The 23779-nt window shown below is 38.3% G+C and overlaps 1 protein-coding gene across 8 annotated transcripts in view; it reads left to right on the top strand.

Annotated features, from left to right (window-relative positions):
* dmxl2 (Dmx-like 2) overlaps window positions 1-23779 on the top strand; it is a 478360-nt gene that overhangs the window by 423912 nt on the left and 30669 nt on the right. For all 8 annotated transcript variants that reach the window (XM_051870582.1, XM_051870585.1, XM_051870588.1 and 5 more), the window contains 15 exons: window positions 964-1167; window positions 1325-1587; window positions 2756-3461; window positions 8019-8140; window positions 8261-8350; window positions 10376-10487; window positions 10570-10689; window positions 11048-11278; window positions 12202-13878; window positions 16444-16554; window positions 18127-18296; window positions 19742-19839; window positions 20000-20165; window positions 21169-21433; window positions 22150-22913. In XM_051870582.1, the coding sequence (XP_051726542.1) occupies window positions 964-1167; window positions 1325-1587; window positions 2756-3461; window positions 8019-8140; window positions 8261-8350; window positions 10376-10487; window positions 10570-10689; window positions 11048-11278; window positions 12202-13878; window positions 16444-16554; window positions 18127-18296; window positions 19742-19839; window positions 20000-20165; window positions 21169-21433; window positions 22150-22913 (5099 nt within the window). The remainder of the gene's footprint in view (window positions 1-963; window positions 1168-1324; window positions 1588-2755; window positions 3462-8018; window positions 8141-8260; window positions 8351-10375; window positions 10488-10569; window positions 10690-11047; window positions 11279-12201; window positions 13879-16443; window positions 16555-18126; window positions 18297-19741; window positions 19840-19999; window positions 20166-21168; window positions 21434-22149; window positions 22914-23779) is intronic.

Here is a 23779-nt window from a genome sequence, read left to right on the forward strand (position 1 = left end):
CTCCAACACCCTTAAAACAACACACAGACATACAAATACAATGGAGAATTCGGCTGCATGGGATGCGCCAACTGACAACCTGCTTTCTGTGCACGTGCCTCAGATATGTGCACTCATAAAACCATATATCAAAAGTTTAGACTGATATGGCTTTAATACGCATGCAGATAATAAACTTTCATGACGATGAAGCACTGCAATGTCATGTGAGCGTGACTGTGATACAGATGATAATCAAAACCAAACAGGTGTTTTAGTTTTTGGCGGACTATCCGTGGCACAAGCTGTAAAAGCTCCACCCTCTTCTGGAAAGCGGGGGTGGGGGGCAGCAGCTCATTTGCATTTAAAGATACATGCACGAAAACAGCATGTTTTTCCTTCCACTCAAAAATGGGCAATTACAACATGGTATAATACATGATCTGTGGGGTATTTTGAGCTGAAACTTCAGACACATTCTGAGGCCACCTGAGACTTGCTGTATATTACATCTTGTAAAAAGGGGCATGATAGGTCCCCTTTTTTGTTGAGTGTCTTATTTGATACATCAGGCTATAAATATAAAGAATATCAAGCTGAAATCTGAGGAGGAAAAAACACCTCAGTTTTATTCAGAGACCCAAACTGAGCATACATACAGTAGGCAATTTGGTACAATTGCTGATATTTATATGGCTAAAAGTAAGATGAAATTCTGATAGCTTGTAATGTTGTCACTGTATATTTCCCAATAATATGTATTTAAGTAAGATATAGTATAGATATTTAAATGCTTAGTTTTAAATGTGAAGTTTTAAGCATGTTGATAATCATGTTAATCATGTTGATCATTTAGATGTCTTAGAAATGTGCGTATCAAATATGAAACAGCAGACTTTTATAGGCTTAATAAAAAACAATGTTTTATTAAAAATAAAAAAATACACAAACGGACAGCGGCATGATCTTTTTCTCTGTCATCAGATATCCCTGCAGCACTGGCTGGATCGGGCCTGTTCTCTGAGGATGTCAGCGGAGGGTTTGTGGTGCACTGGCTGAATAATAAAGATCTGAGCTTCACCACCTCCATGGACCTTTTCATGCAGCAGCTGCGCAAACTCTCTGAGCAGCACCTGGAACAAGCCACTGAGGACTTTGAGCCGGAGGGAGCTCCCAAATTTGACTTCGGTACTGACTTATGAATAAACCTTTTAGCATATAGATTAGCCTTAAGCTAACAAACATTGGCTAAATTCATGGGGTTTTTAACCATAGCATTATTGTGTCTTTACCACTCACTGCTGCATATTTATATTGTCTGATGTGATCTTTGTGTTTTTGTTAGATCTGGATGAGATGTCTGATAAGGGTTCATCAGAACATGAGGAGGGAGATCAGGAGGGAAGCACCAAGGCCTCTTCTCCAGGTTCAAGCAGCAGTGTTCCTCTCCCCTCTGTTTTGCTGGATCGGAAGCTGGAGACTCTCATTCTGGAGTGGAACAAGAGTCCAGACATGCTCTTCACCATTCACCCACACGACGGATCCTTCCTCGTCTGGCACGTCAAGTACCTGGATGAGTTTATACCTGGCATCTTCAGACAGGTTCAGGTAAGACACTCATGGTTATGACTAGTGATGCACCGAAATAGTTGTTTTACCAAAACTGAAATTAAAGTTTTAATTTTTATTTCAACTTTAATTTATTTCATAATAAATTAATCACATTTATTTAATAATCAACACTCAAAACAGTTACATAAAAACATTTGAATTGCACATGTAGTTTTTATGTTAATTTTTTAATGATATAATTGTTTCTACTCCAATTCGTTTTTGAAATATAAACATTTAAACAGTTACTGTAATAACTTTTCATGATTTTGATTTATTTTGATTTATAACATATGTTAATGAAGCTAAGAGTTTAAGTACAAATATAATGATATGTAATATACTGCATATATTTAGCAAAATGGTCCACTCTAGAGTTATTTTTTTCTAGATGACTAATGAGCTGTGGACATTGAATTACTTTTCTGAGTTAAATGTAACGTTATGTGACGTTACGTTCTGTCACGCCACATTAAGGAGTGTCAAGATAACATTTTTTGCTTGAATTTCGACAGAATTTGAAAGCTCAGACTTTTTCATATTCATGTACTTCTTTCATAATAAAGTACAAAGCTTATTGCATTCAATGGATGGTAGGTGTGCCACAAATAATGTTTAATGACATTTTGTTCACTCATAAACTGAGAACAGCATAGACTAACAGATCTTGGTTCATCATAATGAAGATCCATTAAAAATGAAAAAGTTGATACACACAGCTGAAATAGACCTTGACAATCAAAAGATGCCTTCGGAAAAGTGCTTATTAAATGTCACTTTTTCTGTCAATTATTTCGGGCCAGCAAAATTTTGGTGCATCACTAGTTATGACATCACGATCATGAGCTCATTAGCATACAGCCATCCATATTTATCAGCGCATCAGTTATAATGAATTCAAATATTACATGTGCTTATCCAAAGAATTTTTTATTTTTTTATTTTTATAAATCTATAAATATGTCTTCATGCCATGTCAAAGAATTAAAGAAAATGTGATTTTTAATTAGTTTTGAGGTATGGCGTACCTCAATAAGTGCTCGTTCATAAACATCGGCCAGCCTATAATTACTAGATGTTAGTAAGGGCCTTAAAACTCGTATTGGCCGACCACTACTAATTACTCTTATAAACTAAATAAAATCTTTCCTGTTTTCTCCTTCAGGTATCGTTCTCCTCTCGTATCCCTGTGGCGTTCCCCACGGGCGATGCTAACTCTCTCAGTAAGAACATCATGATGTACGCATGTACGTTCATGGACCAAGATAGCTGCAGTGCTCTGGAGGAGAAACGAAGTGAGCGGCGGGTTCCTCAGAGTGCGTCTGCGTCTGCGGGGCTTGGTGCTCTTGGACACTCTCTTGCTGCTGTCATTGGCCCTGCCGTCATGATGGTGTCCAAACATGTAGATGGCTCGCTCAACCAATGGGCTGTGACCTTTGCAGAGAAGTCTGCGTTTTCAAACGTCCTCACAGTTTCGCACAAGTTCCGTTACTGCGGACACCGTTTCCATCTCAATGATTTGGCTTGTCACACGGTCCTTCCCTTGCTGCTAACATCATCACATCACAATGCACTGTTAACTCCGCCCTCTGGATCTGGAAGTATTGATGGAGATCAGATTGGGGGTGTGGCTCTACACCCCACCAGGCCAATGAGAGGCGTTCCTCGTAAACAACTGCGGAATGCAGCCACACGTACGTTCCACGACCCAAATGCGATCTATAGTGAGCTGATCCTCTGGAGGGTCGATCACATTGGCCCACTGTCCTGCACAGGGGGCGTGTCCGAGCTAGCACGAATCAACTCTCTCCACACATCCGCATTCTCCAATGTGGCCTGGCTACCAACACTCGTCCCCAGCTCAGTACTCGGTGAGTTTAACACCACAGCTGTTTTCATACCAACCTCCGAAACTCATAATCAAAAGTTTTGTTTGGCATACATTATTTTTGTTCATAGGTAGGGAGAGTGATTTAAACAAACCCCTAAACTTTGATATGTACCTGCACAGTGCTACAGGCATTAATATTACCTCAAGTTGTAAATGTTTTTTTTTTAAGAAGAGGCATGCTAAAATCATCAAAGCTATCAATTTTCGTCTGACAAATGAAAAATCAGAATACCCTAACAATGTCTTTGCAACCATCCAGAACAGTCTCATAACTGCTTAGTAGCACCCAAACAACCACCCAGAACCACCCAAGCAATTCCCTTACAACTATCTATAGTACCTTATGAACCACCCTAACAACAACCTAGAATACCCTAGAAATTGCCTATAAATGCAGTTAAAGGTGGGGTATCCATTTTTCAACTACGCCGTTGGACATTGTTGATACTTGAAATCAACCCAAACAAACCCACCCCTCTCTTCATTGCTCCACCTCCAAAACTCACACTCCAATCCTTACCACCCTGCTCCAAGTCAGTCTCGAACCCCGGCCCGTTCGCTTCTGGCATGCGAGACGAGTGCACTATCAATGACACTAAACACCACATTCTCTAGCAGTCATCAGTGAGCAGTGGTTTAATTGCAAAACTCTCACTATCTAGCCACTGTTACACACGCAATACGAGAGTGGGTGTCTGTGTATCACAACTGAAGCGCAACAAAATGCTTCACTAAAAATAAAGCGCAGTTGATGAACGAACGACAAGGAAGCACAAAAAATGAACATACAGTACACAAGAGTAAATACAAACAAGAGTTTGTTGTCAATCGCCAACAGCACAGCAGCTCCTGACAATCATGACACTCAAAACCAGTTACTCACATGAAAAGCGGGTTCAAAGCAGCCACCATGTCTGTTTTCAGGCCTTCCCACTTAGCTCTCTCCAGTGCTGGAAAGCTTTTCTAATATTAACGCAGGTCCTAAAGCACTTGCCCAGTCATAAACCTTCATTCCAGTGATATTGTTTTGAGCTCTTTTGTATTGTCTCATCATTTCTCTTTCTGCGTTTTTTTTTTTTTTTTTTCCAAATCTCCCTCTTGCTCGTTCTGTCTCCACGACCGTCATACGCCCCCTAATGCTGATTGGTTAGATGTTTGTTGTTGGTATCGGCCCAACTAACTTTCAAACAGTGTAGTTGAAAAAATGGATACCCCACCTTTAAGCAGACACAACAAACATGTTAAGGCACCAAATTACAACTTGTGATCATAATGATTACAACATAAGGGTAATATTACAATGTAAGGATGGGTATCCTGAGGTAGAAACAGGAAAGCAAAAGTTGAAAAATTAGCATAGCTGCTGTTCATAGCATTTTAGGCATTGTAGTACACGTTGGGCTAAAGAGATGTGTTTTTAATCTAGATTTCAACAGAGTGAGTGTGTTTGAGCCCTGAACATTATTTCAATTATTAAGTCTATTCCTGAGTTTAGGAGTCAAATGCAGCTCTGCCTCCTTTAGCAGACTTTGATATCCATGGTACTATCAAAAGTTCAGAGATCTGGGACCTTAAAGAAACATGATGGATTGTAGCATGGTAGAACATTGGTTAAATCCAAAGGAGCATTTAGGGCTTTATAGGTAGGAAGCAGGATTTTAAAATTGATAAAGAACTTGGCAAGAACTCGAGTAGCTGCATTGGACTAACTGGAGCTTGTTGATTGAAGGTGCAGGACAACATAATTCAGTCTTGAGGTCATGAATGCATAAACCTTTTTTCTTCTTCTTCTTCTTTTCTTCTTCCATCAAGTTAACTAGTCTGCATGTAGCTTTTTAGCCTTTTATAAAATCAACACAGGGCCCGGGGGGGGTCTATACATGGTAGCCAGAGCAAGAGATAGCACAGATTTTTTTTTTTTTTTTTCTTATATCTGAAAGTGTAAAATTTAAGCACAAGCACTTCAGATGAGCTAAACCTGTGTCCTGTTCTCTGAGTAACATTAAGAATATCTCTATAGATTGTTGTAGCATCTCACCTATGAACATTTATAACAGTATCCTGATGGGGTAGACTTGTTTAGACCAATATAAGTTCAAGTTCAAGCAGAGTAAATGAATGGTGGTAAAAGAATGTGCAACAGCATGAAGCCACCCCGTCTCCAGACCCAGAATTGTTTCACAACAACTCAAATAACCACAGATTTCACAAAAGAAAGTAGTTTTTTTTTTACAAAGTCAAATAAAAGACAAAAGGGGTATCAGTTTCAGAAGGGGGTATTGCCAAAACAACAACCATAAATCAATCTAACTCCTCATTAACCAAATTACCTAAACTAAAAGAAAAGAAAAGAAAATACAGTAAACTAAGCTAACTCCCTAGCTAACATAACCAGTGGCCTGTTGCACAAAGTTGGTTTCAGTTTCTACCCAGGTAAGTTCAAGATTTGTTTGAGTAAACTCTGGTTTTTCGGGCTCATGAAGGTGGATTGGTTTTTAGCGGGTTTCATTGCTATGGTAACTTACGCTACACAGCTAACCTGCTGCGGAGCATGTTTTATGCTGGGTCAGAGATCGCAAACCCAAACTGGACCAATCAGCTTTGAGTAAAGTGACACATCTGATGCAATAAAGCCACTCCCCCTGTATTTCTCGCTCCAACTTAAATCAGTTTATAAAATTGCTCATCTTTTGCTGCTAATTATTATGTTTATATTATATGAATTATGTATAATTCATATAATAGTATATTCATATTATATTGATATAGTCAGATATTTTCTTTCAGCTGCCTTCTCAAACTTTCACTGCAGCAGTGTTTATTCCTGCCTTGTAAATGCATTTCATGATATTTTTCATAACGATCTCTTAATCTTCAGAAGAGACGTGAATTGCGCGGCTCTCTCGTGAGAAGTGAATCAAACGGACGCTCTGCATGTATCGTGTGATTGGCTGTTTGTCGCACGTGTCCCGCTTTCAATTGCGCGCGCTTCAAATTTAATCGCAGACTGTGGGTTAAACCTGAGTTGACAGAGAAAGTTTATACCGAGCGTTGTGCAGCAGCTGATCCTAATCTAAACCAGGTTGGATTTATCTGGATTTGTCAACTCTAAACCTACTCTGAAATTCAGAGTTTGTTCAACTAGCTTCATGCAACAGGCAGGAGGAAAGTTCATCCAAAATAAACTGGCACCCACCTACCTACTAACCCCAAAAAATAAATAAGTAAGTCTTTAAACTAATAGTCTTAAACAAAAACACAATAACTGGCTCAAAACATACAATCAACAAAACTTAACACTTCTCTCTTAAGTCTCAAACATAGAGTGTAATCAGTGAGACAAAAGATCAGAAAATCTACTTCAGTGAAGTTTACACAAAAGAGGTAAAGATACACAGAGTCACCAAACTACTGGCTTCAATACAACATTAAGTCTGGGTTTGAAGATGAGACCTCAGCTGCTGCACACAATCAAGCCACTACCAACACTTCTCTGATGATAGCTGCAGCTTAAATACTCTCTCTCCCCTCCCATCATCCAATCACAACGAGATACTCATTAATGAGGTCAGGTGGTAACACTTGCTCTGTGGGGAGAGAGAAAGACAAAGAGAGAACGAGAAAAACACATGAAAAGCATAGCTTGGGCACAACATCAACAACAACAACAAAAAACCCTTACGGCTCTGGACGTAACAGTGATGATTTCATTTACAAAAAACGCCTTAGATGTAAGAGATCTGTTCATAAGCCCAATCTTTAAAAATGTGTGTGTTATTATTTTAATCACAATCAGATTTTTTCTAGATCCTGTAATCTTGTTTGTTCTCACTATTTGGGGAACAGACAAAATCTATAAAATGGACTATAAATGCCAAAGTAACATTTAAGTGTTAAGAACATAGGCCACCATAACTGTACTGGATGTTACATACTAGTCATATGGTAAGCTGGAGATGTTGTCCGACAGGAGATCTGCTCTGACTCTAATGGGGTGCAGACCATCAGCACTGAAGAATCTAGTTCGCTCTTAAAAAAGATTAGTTACAAAAAGCAGTTTTTGTTCATCAAACCATGACATTAACCATCCATTTAAGAGCGTATAATCTACTGAAACTTTAGTTTTCTCATTGGTAAATGGTGCTGACACGATGATCCTCTTGAAACTGCTTAGCAATGCCCTAGCTACCATCCAAAACATATATGTAATCGCCAAGGAAGACTCAGACCACCTTAGCAGCCACCTAGCAACACTCTAGCTTACCATCCAGAACAGCCTAGATTGGAAGAAACTACCTAGCAATCACCCAGAACACCTTGCCACTGCCTAGCAATGCACTAAAATAACTCAAAACACATTAGTAACCGCATAGCAACACCGCTGGCAACTCCCTGAAATTCCCTTGCTTCATGATAGAGAGTTTTCTCTGAGCAAACCCCATTCTTTTCTTTGAAAATGGAAATATCTTGTATAGTTATGTTATTTATTACATTGTTACTGTATTGGGCTTAATAAAAATGTTTGTGTTTGTGTCAGGAACGTACTGTAACTCAGCAAGTGCGTGCTTTGTGGCGTCTGATGGTAAAAACCTGCGTCTGTATCAGGCTGTGGTGGATGCCCGCAAACTATTGGATGAACTCTCTGACCCAGAGACCTCTGTAAGAGCTTCTAAGACAAGATTTGATAAAAATAATGTGCTTTTCTGTCAGTTAATGTATAAGAAATGTAATTTTGAGTTGATCTGATTGTTGATCTCTGATGGTTGGTTTTGTATTTAGAAACTAGTGGGTGAAGTGTTCAACATTGTGAGTCAGCAGTCCACTGCCCGACCCGGCTGCATCATCGAGCTGGATGTCATTACCAACCAGGTGGGTTCTACATCTGTTTGTGTGTGCATACGCAAGTTTGTGTTTGAAATAGAGATCGACCGATATGGGTTTTTCTATAGCCGATGCCGATGTTTAGAGGTCAGGGTCAGCCGATGGCCGATATGTGCTGCCGATTTTTAGGGCCGATATCTTGAAGTTTTCCCCTTCATTTGCATGCTAAAATGTCACACTAATAATTAGTGGATGCACAACATTTCTAAACTTAACATCATTTATTGAACACTGACTTGATTTACATAAAAGTTTTCAAATCATGCTGAATTGTTCAAGTTTGTTGGAACATAAATGTAAACTTAAATATACATAAATATACTTAAATATATATAAAATAAATACAACTTTATAAATAAAAATCAATTAAAAACTTTGTCATGTTGCACAGCCTTGTATGCAAGGACAGTGCTAAACTCTTAGTGATTTCTGACATTCTTGGCGGTTAACGTTAGACAGGTTTAATGAGGATAATAACTGTGCGACATATATATATAGTCATTGGTCGGAACACATCACTTTATTAGGCTGATGTCCATTTCGCATTACACAGTTGATGGAAACACACGCAGATGCGCATATTCTTGAGCTGAATTTTCATTAATGCAAAGTTGGATGAAAACCCGGCTATTGTCTGCATCAAACCATGCTTCCGAACAAATGTCATAGCCTACACTTCTGCTCAGTGGCGTAGCGCAAATCCGCGGGGGTTCAACCAAGAAGGGGAGCCAATGGATATCACACAAGAAGCAACGTGCAAACTTTGCGGAAAAGTTATGCCGGTAAAAGCTTAACCTAGGTCAGTATTCAAAGTGAAAGTAAAAGTGACGGAGCTGCCTGACGCTGCATTAACGGAGCATTTTCTCTCAGAGACGAATTTCAACATAATATGCTGATAACGGTATATAACTGTCTTAATTTATTCCATTATTTCTCTTGTTGCCCGTACATATAGTGAAACAAATGAGAAGAATAGTATTTCGTGTTAAAAAAAACAAAAAACAAGCTGTTTAAGTTGGTGCTTGAAGTAGCCTAAAGCTTCTCTTAATTTTCATTTATGACTGCAGTGTTAGGAAATATTATAGACTGTTAATAATTTTAAGTATAGGTCTAATTCATTGTATAATAGACCTAAAAAATGTTTAAAACATTTTCAAAGAGGAGCTGATAGCCTAATCTTTTATTATCCTCACAGCACGTAAGTTATGCGGTGATGCGCTGTGAAATTATTGCGGGGCAAATTTATTATAATATTAATTTAATAATAAAAGTAGCTTACCTAATAGTAATAATAATAGACTAGAAGAATGTAACAGGCTTACATTAATTGGAAAAGCCAAATCCTCTTAATATTGCCAATATTTGTCGGAGTAACGTAACCCTCAATCACGCTGTAGTGTTTGTGAGAGCTGCCGCCTTCTCCACCCCAAGCACAGAGTGAAATTCTCCGACTCCGATACAGGAAAAATAAAACAGAACTTATAACATTGGGGCTAATATGTTAGCAAGCAAGCTGCTGGTAGTTTTGGACTACAGTCCTTAAAGTTAACTACAAGTAAGCGAACCTTCAACCAGCTGTAGCATTATGCCAGTTCCCGACGGTTCTATGCTATCCGTTGTTTCTTTCACTAAGTGAAGCAACACTTCATAGTTTACTAGTAATATATAGTAAATATATGGCCATAGGACTTTGAAATATCAGAATTTAAGCCTTAGGCTACCTTTATCTCCCAGTACTGTTGTTGAATCTTCCAAAAGTTTCAATTCACATGCGGCAGCAGCACATTCCACCGCACCAATAACACAGGGCTGCCCGCGGACGTGCCTGGCTTTAAATCGGCGCTACTAAACACGGATATCGGCCGATGCCGATGTATTAAAAAAAGACAAATATCGGCCCGATATATCGGCCGACCGATATATCGGTCGACCTCTAGTTTGAAAGATTGACATTGTGTGACTAATTTGTTAATATTGAAATATAATATGTTGTGTGTGTATACTGTCTCCCAGTGTGGCTCAAACACTCAGCTGCTCCACGTATTCCAAGAGGATTTTATTTTAGGATACAAACCACATGAAGACATTCCAGATTTCAATATTACTAGCTTTCCCACTGCAGAAGGTACAAAAAACATTTTTTTGCTTTTGAAGTATGGTCTACATAGTTTTTACAGAATATTACATTTGGGTTATCTTTGTTCTAGAGTACCAGCCCCCTCCTTTCTCAGAGAAGTTCTACCTGGTGGTGATTGAGAAGGATGCATATCGGAGCTCAGTATTACAGATGTGGCATCTTCATTTGCGCTCGGTGCAGGCTTGTGTGGGTGCGTATGATGTAGGTTATTTTTGAAATGATGACAGCTGTGAGCAGACAGCTTATGAGGGGAAACTGTGAAGGGAGTCTCATGAATGGAGAGCTCATACTTCCTCTAATGACTAATTTCCTTTTCAGAGATGGAAATAATTTACAAGGAAACGAGGCCTTAATTTACCCATTGTACATCAATAATGTACATCTGTACTGTGTATTGTACTGTATAAAAAGCTTTCTGTTTATCTGTCTGTCTCTAATTTTCTCTCTTTCTCCCTCTATCTGAAATGCATTCTATATATCATGTATTTTGATAATTGGTGTCATTATTGATTATTGTGACATTTTACTGTCTTTTTGTGTCCTTACAGAAGAGCCAGTAAATGACCAAGTTTTTCAGAACCAGCTGACGGTTCCTTTGAGTCAAAACAATGCTGACTCATCTCCTGAAATCACTCCGGGTCATAGTCCGCTGCCCCGGTCCTCCTCTTCCGCCAACTTGCAGTCAGCCAGCAAACTCATCCTGAGCTCTAAACTGGTCTACAGTCAGCGGCTAGACCTGCCATCAGGGGTGGAGCTTATCAGAGCCACACCCTCTGCTGGTATGATCATATATTCATACATGCGTTGTTACAGCCTAGAATTGCCTCAGGTTTATTGTATAAATGTTAGGGGTGTAACGGTACACAGAAGTCATGGTTCGGTACGTACCTCGGTTTTGGGGTCACGGTGCGGTATGATTTCGGTACAATAGGAAAAATGGTCACACTTTAAATTTAGGGTCCAATTCTCACTATTAACTATTAACTTCTGCCTCGATAAACCTGTAATTACTGTTTATTAGCTATTCTTTTTGTTCTTTTTCCTGTTGTGGTGGTTAGCAAACAGTGTTGCATTACCGTGTGCACCCCCTTTTGGATTGGAGTGTGGATCGCCTGTGACTGATTGTATTCATCGCCTAACTGCATGAACCGAACCGTGACGTCCGTACCGTACGGTTCAGGAAGAATACATGTACCGTTACACCCCTAATAAATATCCTTTCCAGAGGTGTATGGTAATAGGGGGTTTATCAGGATAAAGTGAATAATACCCTTACGTAGAATAAAATATTTTCTGTCACTATGTCTTCATCTCAAGCAAGAGTATACATTATTAACAAAATAATAGTACTAACAGTTTATTTAGGGGTGCCTCATTTTACAGTGGAAAGTTACTTATTCCTCTTTTAAAGTCATGAGGTTTTTGTGTAATAAACACTAGCGTTAGCTGATTATAGCTAAAATTTTGATATCCAATCTATATGTGTTGAAAAAACTTAAGAGAGTGAATTCATTTTCAGTGTGATCAATTAGTTTAAAATGCTTAATGTAAGACAACATACTTTCCATGCAAAATTGCACATGGGGACTTCCATTAACATGAAATGGAATCCTTGAAATGGACATTTGAACTGATTAATGGAAATGATTTAAGCTTTACTACTCTATTCTCATTTTTGCTGTACGTGTTGTTCTTTTCAAAGGCCACTTGAGCTCCTCGTCTATCTATCCTGTTTGTTTGGCTCCATACCTGATTGTGACCACCTGTTCTGATGGACGTGTCAGGTTTTGGCACTGTAGGGTAGACATGGACTCGTCAGCACCACACCCCGAAGAGACTCGTTCATATCGGTGGGAGCACTGGAGCCTCTTGAAAGATGAAGAGGACAACGACAGCTCTGTGTGTGTTGCGGGCCGACCTGTTGCTGTCAGTTGCTCCTACACAGGAAGACTTGCAGTATCGTTCAAACAGATTTTGCCTGGCAATGAAGGTGATATGTCTCAGGACTTCTCCATGCTTGTATCAATCTATGAGTGTGAGTCGACGGGTGGCTCGGAGTGGGTCCTAGAACAGACAATTCACCTTGATGATTTTTGCAAACCCGCGAAAACGCTAGATCCGCGTGTTAGTGTCGATAGCAATTTGGTTGTCTATAGTAAGTTGGATCTGTTTGTAACCAAAGACAGCCCCAATATCAAGCACTTTGTGCACCTAGACTGGCTGTCTAAAGAAGATGGCTCCCACATCCTGACAGTTGGGGTTGGATCCAACATCCTTATGTATGGACGCATCTCAGGGGTTGTCACTGAGCAGACAAGAGTGAAGGATGGCATGGCAGTCACTCTGCCTCTAGGGGGAAGCATAAAACAGGGAATTCGCTCTCGTTGGGTGCTGCTGAGGTCTGTAAACCTAGTCTCTTCTGTGGATGGCACCCCATCCTTGCCAGTGTCCCTATCCTGGGTGCGTGATGGTATCCTGGTGGTGGGCATGGACTGTGAGATGCAGGTTTACGCGCAGTGGAGGCAGGACGAGAAACCGGGTGACTCAGAAGACAACAGCATCTCATCCCCAGAGGCCATTGGAGGTCGCACTGTCTCCGTTTCAAATGAGGGCAGAGCGCGATCTAAGAGTGTCTTCGAGGGCAGTGCGGGAATTGACGATGCATTCCGCCCCCCAGCGGTAATTCAAGATGGCGGCTTGTTTGAGGCAGCCCATTCATTGTCGCCCACTCTCCCGCAATACCATCCATCCCAGCTGCTAGAGCTTATGGACCTCGGAAGGGTACGTCGAGCCAAGGCTATCTTGGCGCACCTAGTCAAATGCATTGCTGGAGAAGTTGCGGTGGTGAGGGATGTAGAAGCAGGTGAAGGTGGTGCAAGGAGGCACTTATCTCGAACCATCAGCGTGACGGGTAGCACAGCGAAAGACATTATCGTTGCTGGCCGAGACAGTGGCCGAGATTACACTGAAATCAACTCCATCCCCCCTCTTCCATTATATGCCCTGCTGTCCGCAGACCAGGACACATCTTATAAGGCAGGAGAGGAAATGGGAAAAGCTGGAAAAGGGGCAGAAAATGAGATGCAGAATCAGTCAGAGGACCAGTATGCTGATTTGTTTCAGGTGCAGGCTGTCACCACCGATGATTTTGTGAGCTTTGCTGCAGAGAAACCAGAGAAGAAGTCTCGTGTTATTAACCTATCACAGTACGGCCCCACGTACTTTGGCCCTGAACACGCACAGGTGCTGTCTTCACATCTTATGCACTCCAGCCTGCCGGGACTCACGCGCCTCGAGCAGATGTTCCTTGTGGCTCTTGCTGATACTGTGGCGACCACTAGTGCTGAGGTTTCAGGACCCACGGATAAGCAGTACTCTGGTGAGTTTACTTCTTGTACCAACTTGAAAACTGAAGTATGTAATTTCTGCACCACTAGTGTCACCAAATTGAGAAAATAATGACTGGTTCACAGGCTTCCCAAACATTCTCCCCATCTCTTATTGGTCAAACAAACAAATCCCACCTAAGAGTCATTGGTTGAACCAGTGTTGCTGTTTTGGGCTTTTCTGGATGCTCGAACAAACTATTATTTTGCTAGGTCCACAGAACCATAGTGTTTACACTTTTCAATGGAATCAACTTACAATTGGCTTACTTTATACTTGTTTCTGCAAATTAAGAATTAAAAACTTTACATTTAAACACTAAAGTGGGGATAGGAAACTCTGGCCCTCAAGGGCCACTGCCCTGCAGAGTTTGGCTCCAATCCTAATCGAACACACACACACACCTGTAATTTTCTAGTAACCCTGAAGACTTTGGTTAGATTTTTCAAGTGTGTTTGATTTGGTCTGGGGCTAAGCTATGCCAAACAGTGAACCTTGAGTGCCAGAGATGCCAATCCCTATACTACAGGATAGATGTGTACAGTGAAGATTTTTTTCTTCTGAAAATTATGTCAAGATATCCACTTGATGTCCACAAATATCAACTTGAATATTCTATTCTGAGCTATTCATGTATTCTCATACCTGACTTCCTTTTACTGCCATTTTTGGATAGGGTATTGTTAGCCAACCTGGAAGTTAGCATCAACCTGGTTCCCTCAACAAAAACCTTGGCTTTTGGATTATTGCAGAAAATAAACTGTGACTAACAAAAGTTTATTATTCCCATATGTTTTTTTTTTTTCATCATGATAATCTTCACACAACTTGAACATAACTTTTATGAATTTTGAATCAGCAGAAGTAAAAAAAAAGCTATATACGTAAGCTATAAAAAAACTACACAACAGTCGCATGACTTCAAGGTCACCATCACTAAACTTCTGACAACTCTTTTAGTCTATATTTAAAAACATTTTCCATGAAAGTTTGAGTTATAATAGTTTCCAAGAGCACGATTATAAACACAGTCAGGCTGTGAAAGCGGAGGAGTGTATACATGAGTGTACCTGTTCTGTGTGATGACGTTTAATGTTCCCTATAACCTCTGTATTCCCATTAGCCATTTGTTAGCAACTGTCTTTTTAAGTCAATTGGTTATTACTGATATATTGTTGAATCAAATGTGAAAATATTTTGAGCTAGTGTTAACCACAGACCTTATTTCAGGCACTTAGCCAAAAATCCATTTAAATTGACTTCAGGACAATGGAACCAGAAGTGCTAAAATGCTAACTCGTTTCCAGGTTTTGTCATCCCTGCACCGCTCTATTATGGTAATTCTAACATGACGTGAGCACAGCACATCAACAGCCAGACATTATGAATCCTTTCCTTGTGAGTAGTGGTATCTCCTTCCATATCGACCTATGATTAGCAGATCTATCAGATAAACAGCTAAAGCTATTGCCATTTGGCAGCGATCTTTCTACTTTTTTAGTTGTATAAAAGTGCTGTGAGATTTAGCCTCTTGTTTCTTGGCAGTATTTTAAGGTACCGAACAGTGGTGCCTGTGGTATCAAAACAATTTTATGCATAGCATTATGTCTTAAGGTCTAGGTTTCGTTGTCACCCCCTGCTGGAAGATTTAGTCATTACACCAGCTGGCAGCAATTAGCATCTTTCTCCATTGACTGGCAGTATAGGCCACATTAATATATCAAAGAACAGTTTAAAATAGAAACTGTATTTCAGTTCAATATGTTATATTGCCAAATATTCAAGTAAGTACATTTAAATATCAAATGAATAAACTAACAATTCTTCCAGTTAGATTAAAACTTGTCTCTAATAATATACATGAGTATCTTGTGAATGTGATATACTTCTTGTGTTGGCTAACTGTCTAGTATGTCGATGGGGTTAACCAAGTACATGAAGAGAGAACCATAATAAAGCTTTTTTTTTTTAATAATAACCTTGATATTATTATTATTGTCAACATTGAACATATCAGGCTTTATCCATGTTACCTATAGCTCAGATCTTTTTTATTTAGTCTCTTTAGTACTAAACCTTAACACAGTGTTCCAGTGCTTGCTAGAGCCAATATGCAAGGAGAAAGGTTCAGGGACAGTAGGATAAATCATACGATGTGTGTGTGTTTATACTTTAGTTCTAATTCACATAAAATTGGGTTGCTGATGAACTTCAAAGTTCAATCCTCATTTTTCCCCTAGAGGAGGCATTTTTAATTAGTCTCTGTGTGTTGATGTGCTGGATTTTTGTGCTGTTAAATGTTTAATTGGATCAGGTGTGATCAGAGTCATTAGAAGGTGATGCAGATCACGGTCTGGAATATGTTCAGGATTGTGTGTGCTCTGAACATCATTAACACTCTTTGATGACAGCCCTGTATGACTGAGAGTGACAATCACATGGCACGCTTTCAAAACACCTCCAAAGCAATGGAATCACCTTGCAGAAAAGGAATCAGATGTTAAAAATGCAACAAGGTTTATTAGGGTTATGGTTTAGTAAATGTGTGTTTCTGCAGGTGGAGATGCTCTAGATGAGTGTGGTCTACGTTACCTGCTGGCCATGAGATTACATACCTGTCTGCTGACCTCCCTGCCCCCCCTCTACAGGATACAGCTACTGCATCAGGGTAACACACACTCACCTACATAAACGTATACACACAACAGACTCCCAAGTGCACATGCAGTGGAAAGTGGTTCCCTCAGATAAGGTGGCGCTAAAGCTTTTCCAACAAAGGCAATCAAGTCAAGTCACATTTTTATAGTGCTTCATGCAATACAGATTGTTTCAAAGCAGATTCACATGAATACACAAGAAAATAAGTGTTAATTTTGTAAAATTCAACTTAATTTCAACTCAATTTAGTTGATTCACTTCAGTGCAATACCTGTGTTAATGTTGGAAAGTTCATTAATTGCTGTAAAGCAGCCCTACAGAAGCCAATAGTGTCCTTATTCAGCTCAAGTCAGTTCAATGTTGATTCTGTTTAGTAACAGCGTTGATGTTACAATGTTCAACATTGTTATTGAACTGACACCAGTAAAGGAAAATGGGCCTGTCACTGAAGATTGATATGGAGCAAATAATCTTTTGAAACTCTGTAAACTATATATGTGCATATGAATATAAACAAAACATTGGACTGGGTTCTTCTTGCAACAGTGCTTACCTGTCTCATGCACAAAAAAAAAAAAAAAAAAAAAGCAAAATAAACCTTAAAAAGGGGGTGTTAAAAAAGGTTGATATCCACTGGTTTAGGATATTTCAATATTTAGAAATCAGGAGAATGAAATGGTTGTAATGCAAGATTATTTAATACATTACATATTGAATTCATCTCACATGTTAAAAATTTATGTTGACAAAAATACTACTTTGGGTTTGCTATTGTAGAACAGTTTTCAAATTACGAATCATGAAGCCTTAGTTCAATTAGGACATTTAAATAGCTTTTATACACGTGCCTTAGAAAAAACATCACTGGTGTGCATCTTGAGACTAAACAATGGCACTGACATATGTGACCCTGGACCACAAAACCAGTCGTAAGTCGCACGGGTATATTTGTAGCAATAGCCAACAATACATTGTATGGGTCAAAATTATCAATTTTTTTATGCCAAAAATCATTAGAATATTAAGTAAAGATCATGTTCCATGAAGATATTTTTGTTGATTTCCTACTGTAAATATATCAAATTTATTTTTGTAAGTAATATGCGTTGCTAAGGACCTCATTTGGACAACTTCATTTTTTTATTTTATTTTTATTTATTTATTTATTTATTTTTGCACCCTCAGATTCCAGATTTTCAAATAGTTGTATCTCAGCCAAATATTGTCCTATCCAAACCATACATCAATGTAAAGCTTATTTACTCAGCTTTCAGATGATGTATAAATCTCAGTTTCGAAAAATGGACCCTTATGACTGGTTTTGTGGTCCAGGGTCACATATTATAAGATATGTCAGTGCAAGTTGCTTTCAGTTAAAACAGCTCAAACATACATTTTAGTCTGGGACTAGCTTAAGCCTTGTCTGTAAAACTTTAATGTTTAATGCTGATATTTAGATTAGTTTTAACTTGGTTGCTTGTCCTGAGTGCTGCACTCAGCATTCATCTGTTTGTAAAGGGCCCTAATCTGTTGTAAATTGTCTTGGGGTGAATAGGCTTTTATAATGTGTTTGTGTGTCCAGGAGTGTCCACTTGTCACTTTGCGTGGGCGTTCCATTCCGAAGCTGAAGAGGAGATGTTGAACATGATACCTGCCATGCAGAGAGGAGATCCACAGTGGTCTGAACTCAGGGCGGTGGGCGTCGGCTGGTGGATCAGAAACATTAACACGCTGAGGCGGATGGTGGAGAAGGTGAGACCACACAAACACACTTGCGCATAACATTATTTACACAAAAGATGTTTCTAGATCAACATGTCTATAGAAACCAGTGGTTCTCAATCCTGTCCCTGAAACCCCTCCCCAGAAGTACATATTTTGGATGTCTCCAAAATTAAGCACACTTGATTGTCATTCTTATTAGAATACATCAGCATTTTAATCAATCATCTTGTTAGAACTGAAATGGATGTTCCAGATATGGGAGACATCTGTAATTTGCATGATTAGGAGTTCTCCAAGAAAACCAGTAGTGCTCATAAAGTTATAGTACTATTATTGACTGAAAGGATTGTTGTTCAGTGAAGGATGGTTCAGTATTTTCTACAGGAGAATTGCATTAACACAATTTAATTTTTTCTATTCCCTCCTTCAAAAACATTTTTTTTTTTTTTTTTTTTCCATTTTTACTCTCCATTAAATTACATTTTGTTCTAGTTCAATACAAATATTGCTTGCATTCAGTTCAGCTAATTTCACTTAAGTTCAGTTCAAATTTAAATCAATTTCTAATCAGTTCAATGTCTGTTCAGTTTTTTCACTTCAGTTCAAATCATTTTAGCTTAGTTCAGTTGAAATTTCAGTTGTTTAATTTTATTTTACTTAAATAAAATAATTGTTCAATAAAATTTCACAGCAATTCAGTTAATCTAATTTCAGTTCATTTCAGTTCACTAGTTCTTTTGAAATTTCAGTTCTCTTTAATTCAGTTAAATTCAGTTCCATTGATATCATTGCATTTTTACTTAAGATCATTTTAGTTCAGTTGAAATTTCAGTTTAGTTTGTTTTACCTTTGATTTAATTCAGTACAATACAATTTCAATGCAATTTTCAATTTCAGTTCATCTAATTTCAATTCATTTTAGTTCACTTTAGTTAATTTTCTTTGTTCTTTTTAAATTTGAATTCTCTTTAATTCAATTAAATTCAGTTCAGTCAATATCACTGCAATTCAATACATTTTCTCTCTTTAGTTCAAATCATTTTAGCTTAGTTCAGTTGAAATTTCAGTTGTTTAATTTTATTTCATTTTGCTTTAATTCAGTTTAATACAATTTTATTGCAGTTCAGTTAATCTAATTTCAGTTCATTTTAGTTCACTTTAGTTAATTTAATTTTATTCTTTTGAAATTTCAATTCATTTTAATTTAGTTAAATTCAGTTCACTTGATATCAGTGCAATTCAATACATTTTCACTTCAGTTCAAATCATTTTAGCTCAGTTCAGTTGAAATTTCAGTTCACTTTAATTTTATTTCACTTCACTTTAATTCATTTCAATAAAATTTCACTGCAGTTCAGTTAATCTAGTTCGTTTTAGTTATAGTATATATGGCATTGGTGATGTTACACTTTATAAATATGATAAAAAAATAAAAAATAAAAGAAAATCTCTGCCTCTTTACTTTGCATTAGGTAGCCAAAGCAGCATTTCAGAGGAATAATGATCCGCTGGATGCAGCTCTCTTCTATCTGGCCATGAAGAAGAAGGCCGTTCTCTGGGGTCTCTTCAGGTACTTTAAACTCTCTGACTTGAAACTTTCCTATTCATAGATACAGTTACTTTCACATAGTTGCATCTCATATTCAGTTATTCTCTTAATGCTGTTTGAGGCTCTTCTGAAGGAACTGTGAAATATCTGCTTGTTTATTTATATATTGATTTCTGTGTAGGTCTCAACACGATGAGAAGATGACCCAGTTTTTCAGTCATAACTTCAGGGAGGACCGCTGGAGGAAGGCGGCTTTAAAGAACGCCTTTTCTCTCCTGGGAAAACAGCGCTTTGAGCAGTCGGCTGCGTTTTTCCTGCTCGCTGGCTCCCTGAAAGACGCCATTGAGGTTTGCACCATCCTATTCCGAAATTCACTCTTAGGAGAATATAGAAACCGTGTGTTGTTGATCTCTTAGATGTGGAGTCTGCTGCTTTTGGTTTGGTTCTGTGACGTCATAGAGCGTGTGGTCGTCTGTGAAGAGTGGAGTGTGATATAACAGCCCTGAGTGGTTTGGTTTAGTCTAAACATCACTGATAAACTCCCTTGATGGATACATGACAACTTTAGTTTACCTTGGGCTGGATGTCTGACAGCAAACAGTCAAAACAGTGATAGCACCGCTCGTGAAGATTGCAACATTTGATAGGTTGTAAAAATGAGATGTGTGGAGCTATATTAGGAATATAAATGAGCTTTGCTTCTGTTTTTAGTCTATTTATATTTTGAACAGATTAATGAAAAGTGTTCTGTAAAATCACTAATGTTCCTTAGTCTAACAATCAAAAATATTAAGTCATATATAAATTTGTGACTTATAAAAAACTCATGAAAATATGTCTGGGTCATGTTTTGTTACCATTTTAAAATGGTAAAATTAGTAATTATTTTCATGACAGTTCAGCATGTTTAACCATCAAATTCCTGTATTGTAATGTGTCCGGACATTTTTTTTTAAATATTTGTTGTTATATTCATTTGATGGTATTATTTTATTGTGATTCTCTTTAGATTTTCATTTAATATAAAAAATATAATGACTTAAGGGTGGATTAGGGTGTATGAAAAAGGTCAAAAGTGTAATATATATAGATGTAATTACAGAAATTAATTAATTACAGGTGTAACAGCTGTATTTTTAAATATAAGTACAGTGCAAACACTTGTATGTGCACAATAAGTGCATTGTCTCAAAGGATTAATTGGAATGTTAGTACATAGTACAGTAGTTAAGGACACTTAATATAAAGTGGGAATCTTAAAAGTAACCATTGTCTCTCACCAATCTTTTGATTTTTGAGTGAAACCTGACTGGGACATGTTGTTGACAAGTTGGTCTGTCTCTCTGGTAGGTTTGTCTGGAGAAAATGGAGGACATCCAGCTTGCGATGATTGTTGCTCGTCTTTACGAGGCTGATTACGAGAGTTCATCCACCTGTCAGGGTATCCTTTACGAGAAGGTTCTTGGCTGCAACAGAGATGGAAGCGGGTTCTCTTGTACCAAACTGCACCCTGACCCATTCCTGAGGAGCATTGCGTACTGGATCATGAAGGACTACACCAGAGCCCTGGACACACTGCTGGAGCAGATTTACAAAAAGGATGATGAGAACCCTGGTGAGAGTCTTTATTGCTTTTAACCCTGTAAAGTCTGACATATGAAATAATGGTCCGAAACAGTTTATTGATCCTGTAGACAAAAAAAAAAAAAAAGTTTGCATATTTTTGTTTTTTGTTGAGTATCATATTTGATATGCAATTTGGTGCAGTTGCTGATATTTACATGGCCAAAAAGTACGATGAAATTCTGATTTTACATAAAATACATATAAATCAGTTGTCACTCTGTATCTCCCAATAATATTAGTCTTAGTCAGATGATATTAAATGCTTAGTTTTATGATCAAGGCTCTGTAGTATTTATTGTGGAGTGCAAAACATATAATGCAACGCAATGCCATGATGATTGAAAGATGTACAAATAAAAATCCTCAAAAGCTTATTGTATCATATTTGATACTCTCATTTTAACATGATTTTTCTAAAGGTGAAGTATGGATCAAATTTATTCTTATGTTTACTTAATAAAAATCAAAGATTTCTCAACAAAAAGACATGTTTGCCATGTAAAAGGCGTTTTATTTGCTATAAGTACAAACTGTCAATCAGACGACAGAAACCATGATGAAGTTTTGATTGCGAAATAATTGCGGATCAAATATGATATAGTAGGCTTTATAGGGTTAATAAAACAACAATATGATAGCAACCAATGAATATTTCAAAATGTTAAGAGTAATAATCACAACAAACAACATTTCTCTTTCTTTCAGATGTGCTGGTGAAGTCGTGCAATCCTGTCGTCTTTAGTTTCTATAACTACTTGCGCACACACCCTCTGATCATTCGCCGGCACTTCGCCAACCCCGAGGGGTTTGTGGCTGCAGTTGGTCTAACAGAGCGCAACAGTGCAGACGAAATCAATCTGATAGAGCGAAAGCTCTTCTTCACCACCGCTAATGCTCACTTTAAGGTGGGCTGCCCACTCCTGGCCCTTGAGGTCTTATCCAAAATCCCCAAAGTCACTAAGAAAGCATCTTCTTTGAGTAAGGGCTCATCTGTGGCCAACATCAATGCTGGCCAACCACAGCAGAATGGAGGAAAGGCTTCAGAACTTGACTGGGGAGCTCCTGCCATCCCCAGCCAGACCTGGGGAGCCGACTCCTCCACCAGCCTGGACTGGAGTCAACCATTGGTTAAATTGGAAGATGAGAATCTACAGTTGGACTGGGGAGATGATAAGGAGGAAGATGAGGATGAAGAGGGCGGGCTGACCATGAAAAAGCCGGAAGTGGAGGATGAAGACTCCAAAAAGCCATCCAAATCAGCAGCCCTGCAGCGTGAAGACTCTGCGTGCGAGTCGGAGGTGGACGTGATCGCCGAACAGCTCAAGTTCCGGGCCTGTTTGAAGATTCTCATGACAGAGCTGCGGACACTGGCGACAGGATATGAGGTGGATGGTGGTAAACTGCGATTTCAGCTCTACAACTGGCTTGAGAAAGAGATTGAGGCCGTTCACCACATCTGCAACTATAAGGTTGGTGCTCACCATCTCATTGCAAGATTTTAATCTCAGATTGAACCTTTATTGGGATTTTGATGAACCAGAAACCTAAAGCTGACCAGTACTGAGATTGACCCTGAACCTGATAATTGAATACAATGGTTCTTCACTTCGAAAAATCCAATGCATGCGGTGAACATGTGAGAGTGGTAAATCTCAATATTATTCAGCTCTTTGACAGTATAGTGCAGTATTTCTTAATTTTTAAAGTTGGCATGAAATTAAAATATATTTTCATTTTTATAAATGCATGTTATAGTGAACAATCTTACTGTGAACAATTTATCCATCCATATGTTTATTTTTTTTATTTTTTATGTGACTTTTTAATGTTTAATCAAAATGTCATAACTACACTTTCTGGTATAAAAGGTGACAGGATTTCACCAATTACACAGGATTTCACCAGTCATTTAGTCCATTTAAACTCCGCCCCTGAAAACTTGCATTCATCTACCTGCACTTTTGAGTGCTATGCCTCTTTTCCTTTTTCCATAATCCATTACACTCGGATGTAATTCACAATACAGAAAAAGATCAGTCTGTTTCATTTCTGTTTCATCACGATTTTATTAGCTTTTTTTTTTTTTTTTTTTTTTTTTAAATGTTATTATTATTTTAGATGAGGAAAGGCATTAAAGTTGATTCAAAATGTTTAATGCAAGAAATACAATAATTTCCACAATAATTTATTTTCACTAAATGAACACAGGGAATAAAATTTTATTCATTAATTTGTGTAAAGTAACAATATATAGGTCTAGTAATAATCAGCAATGTTTAATGCATACATCTTTACTATAACATTTCAAAGAATGTAAAATACCACACAGAGAAGT

This window comes from Ctenopharyngodon idella, chromosome 18 (genome assembly GCF_019924925.1).
Source record: "Ctenopharyngodon idella isolate HZGC_01 chromosome 18, HZGC01, whole genome shotgun sequence".
NCBI lineage: Eukaryota > Metazoa > Chordata > Actinopteri > Cypriniformes > Xenocyprididae > Ctenopharyngodon > Ctenopharyngodon idella.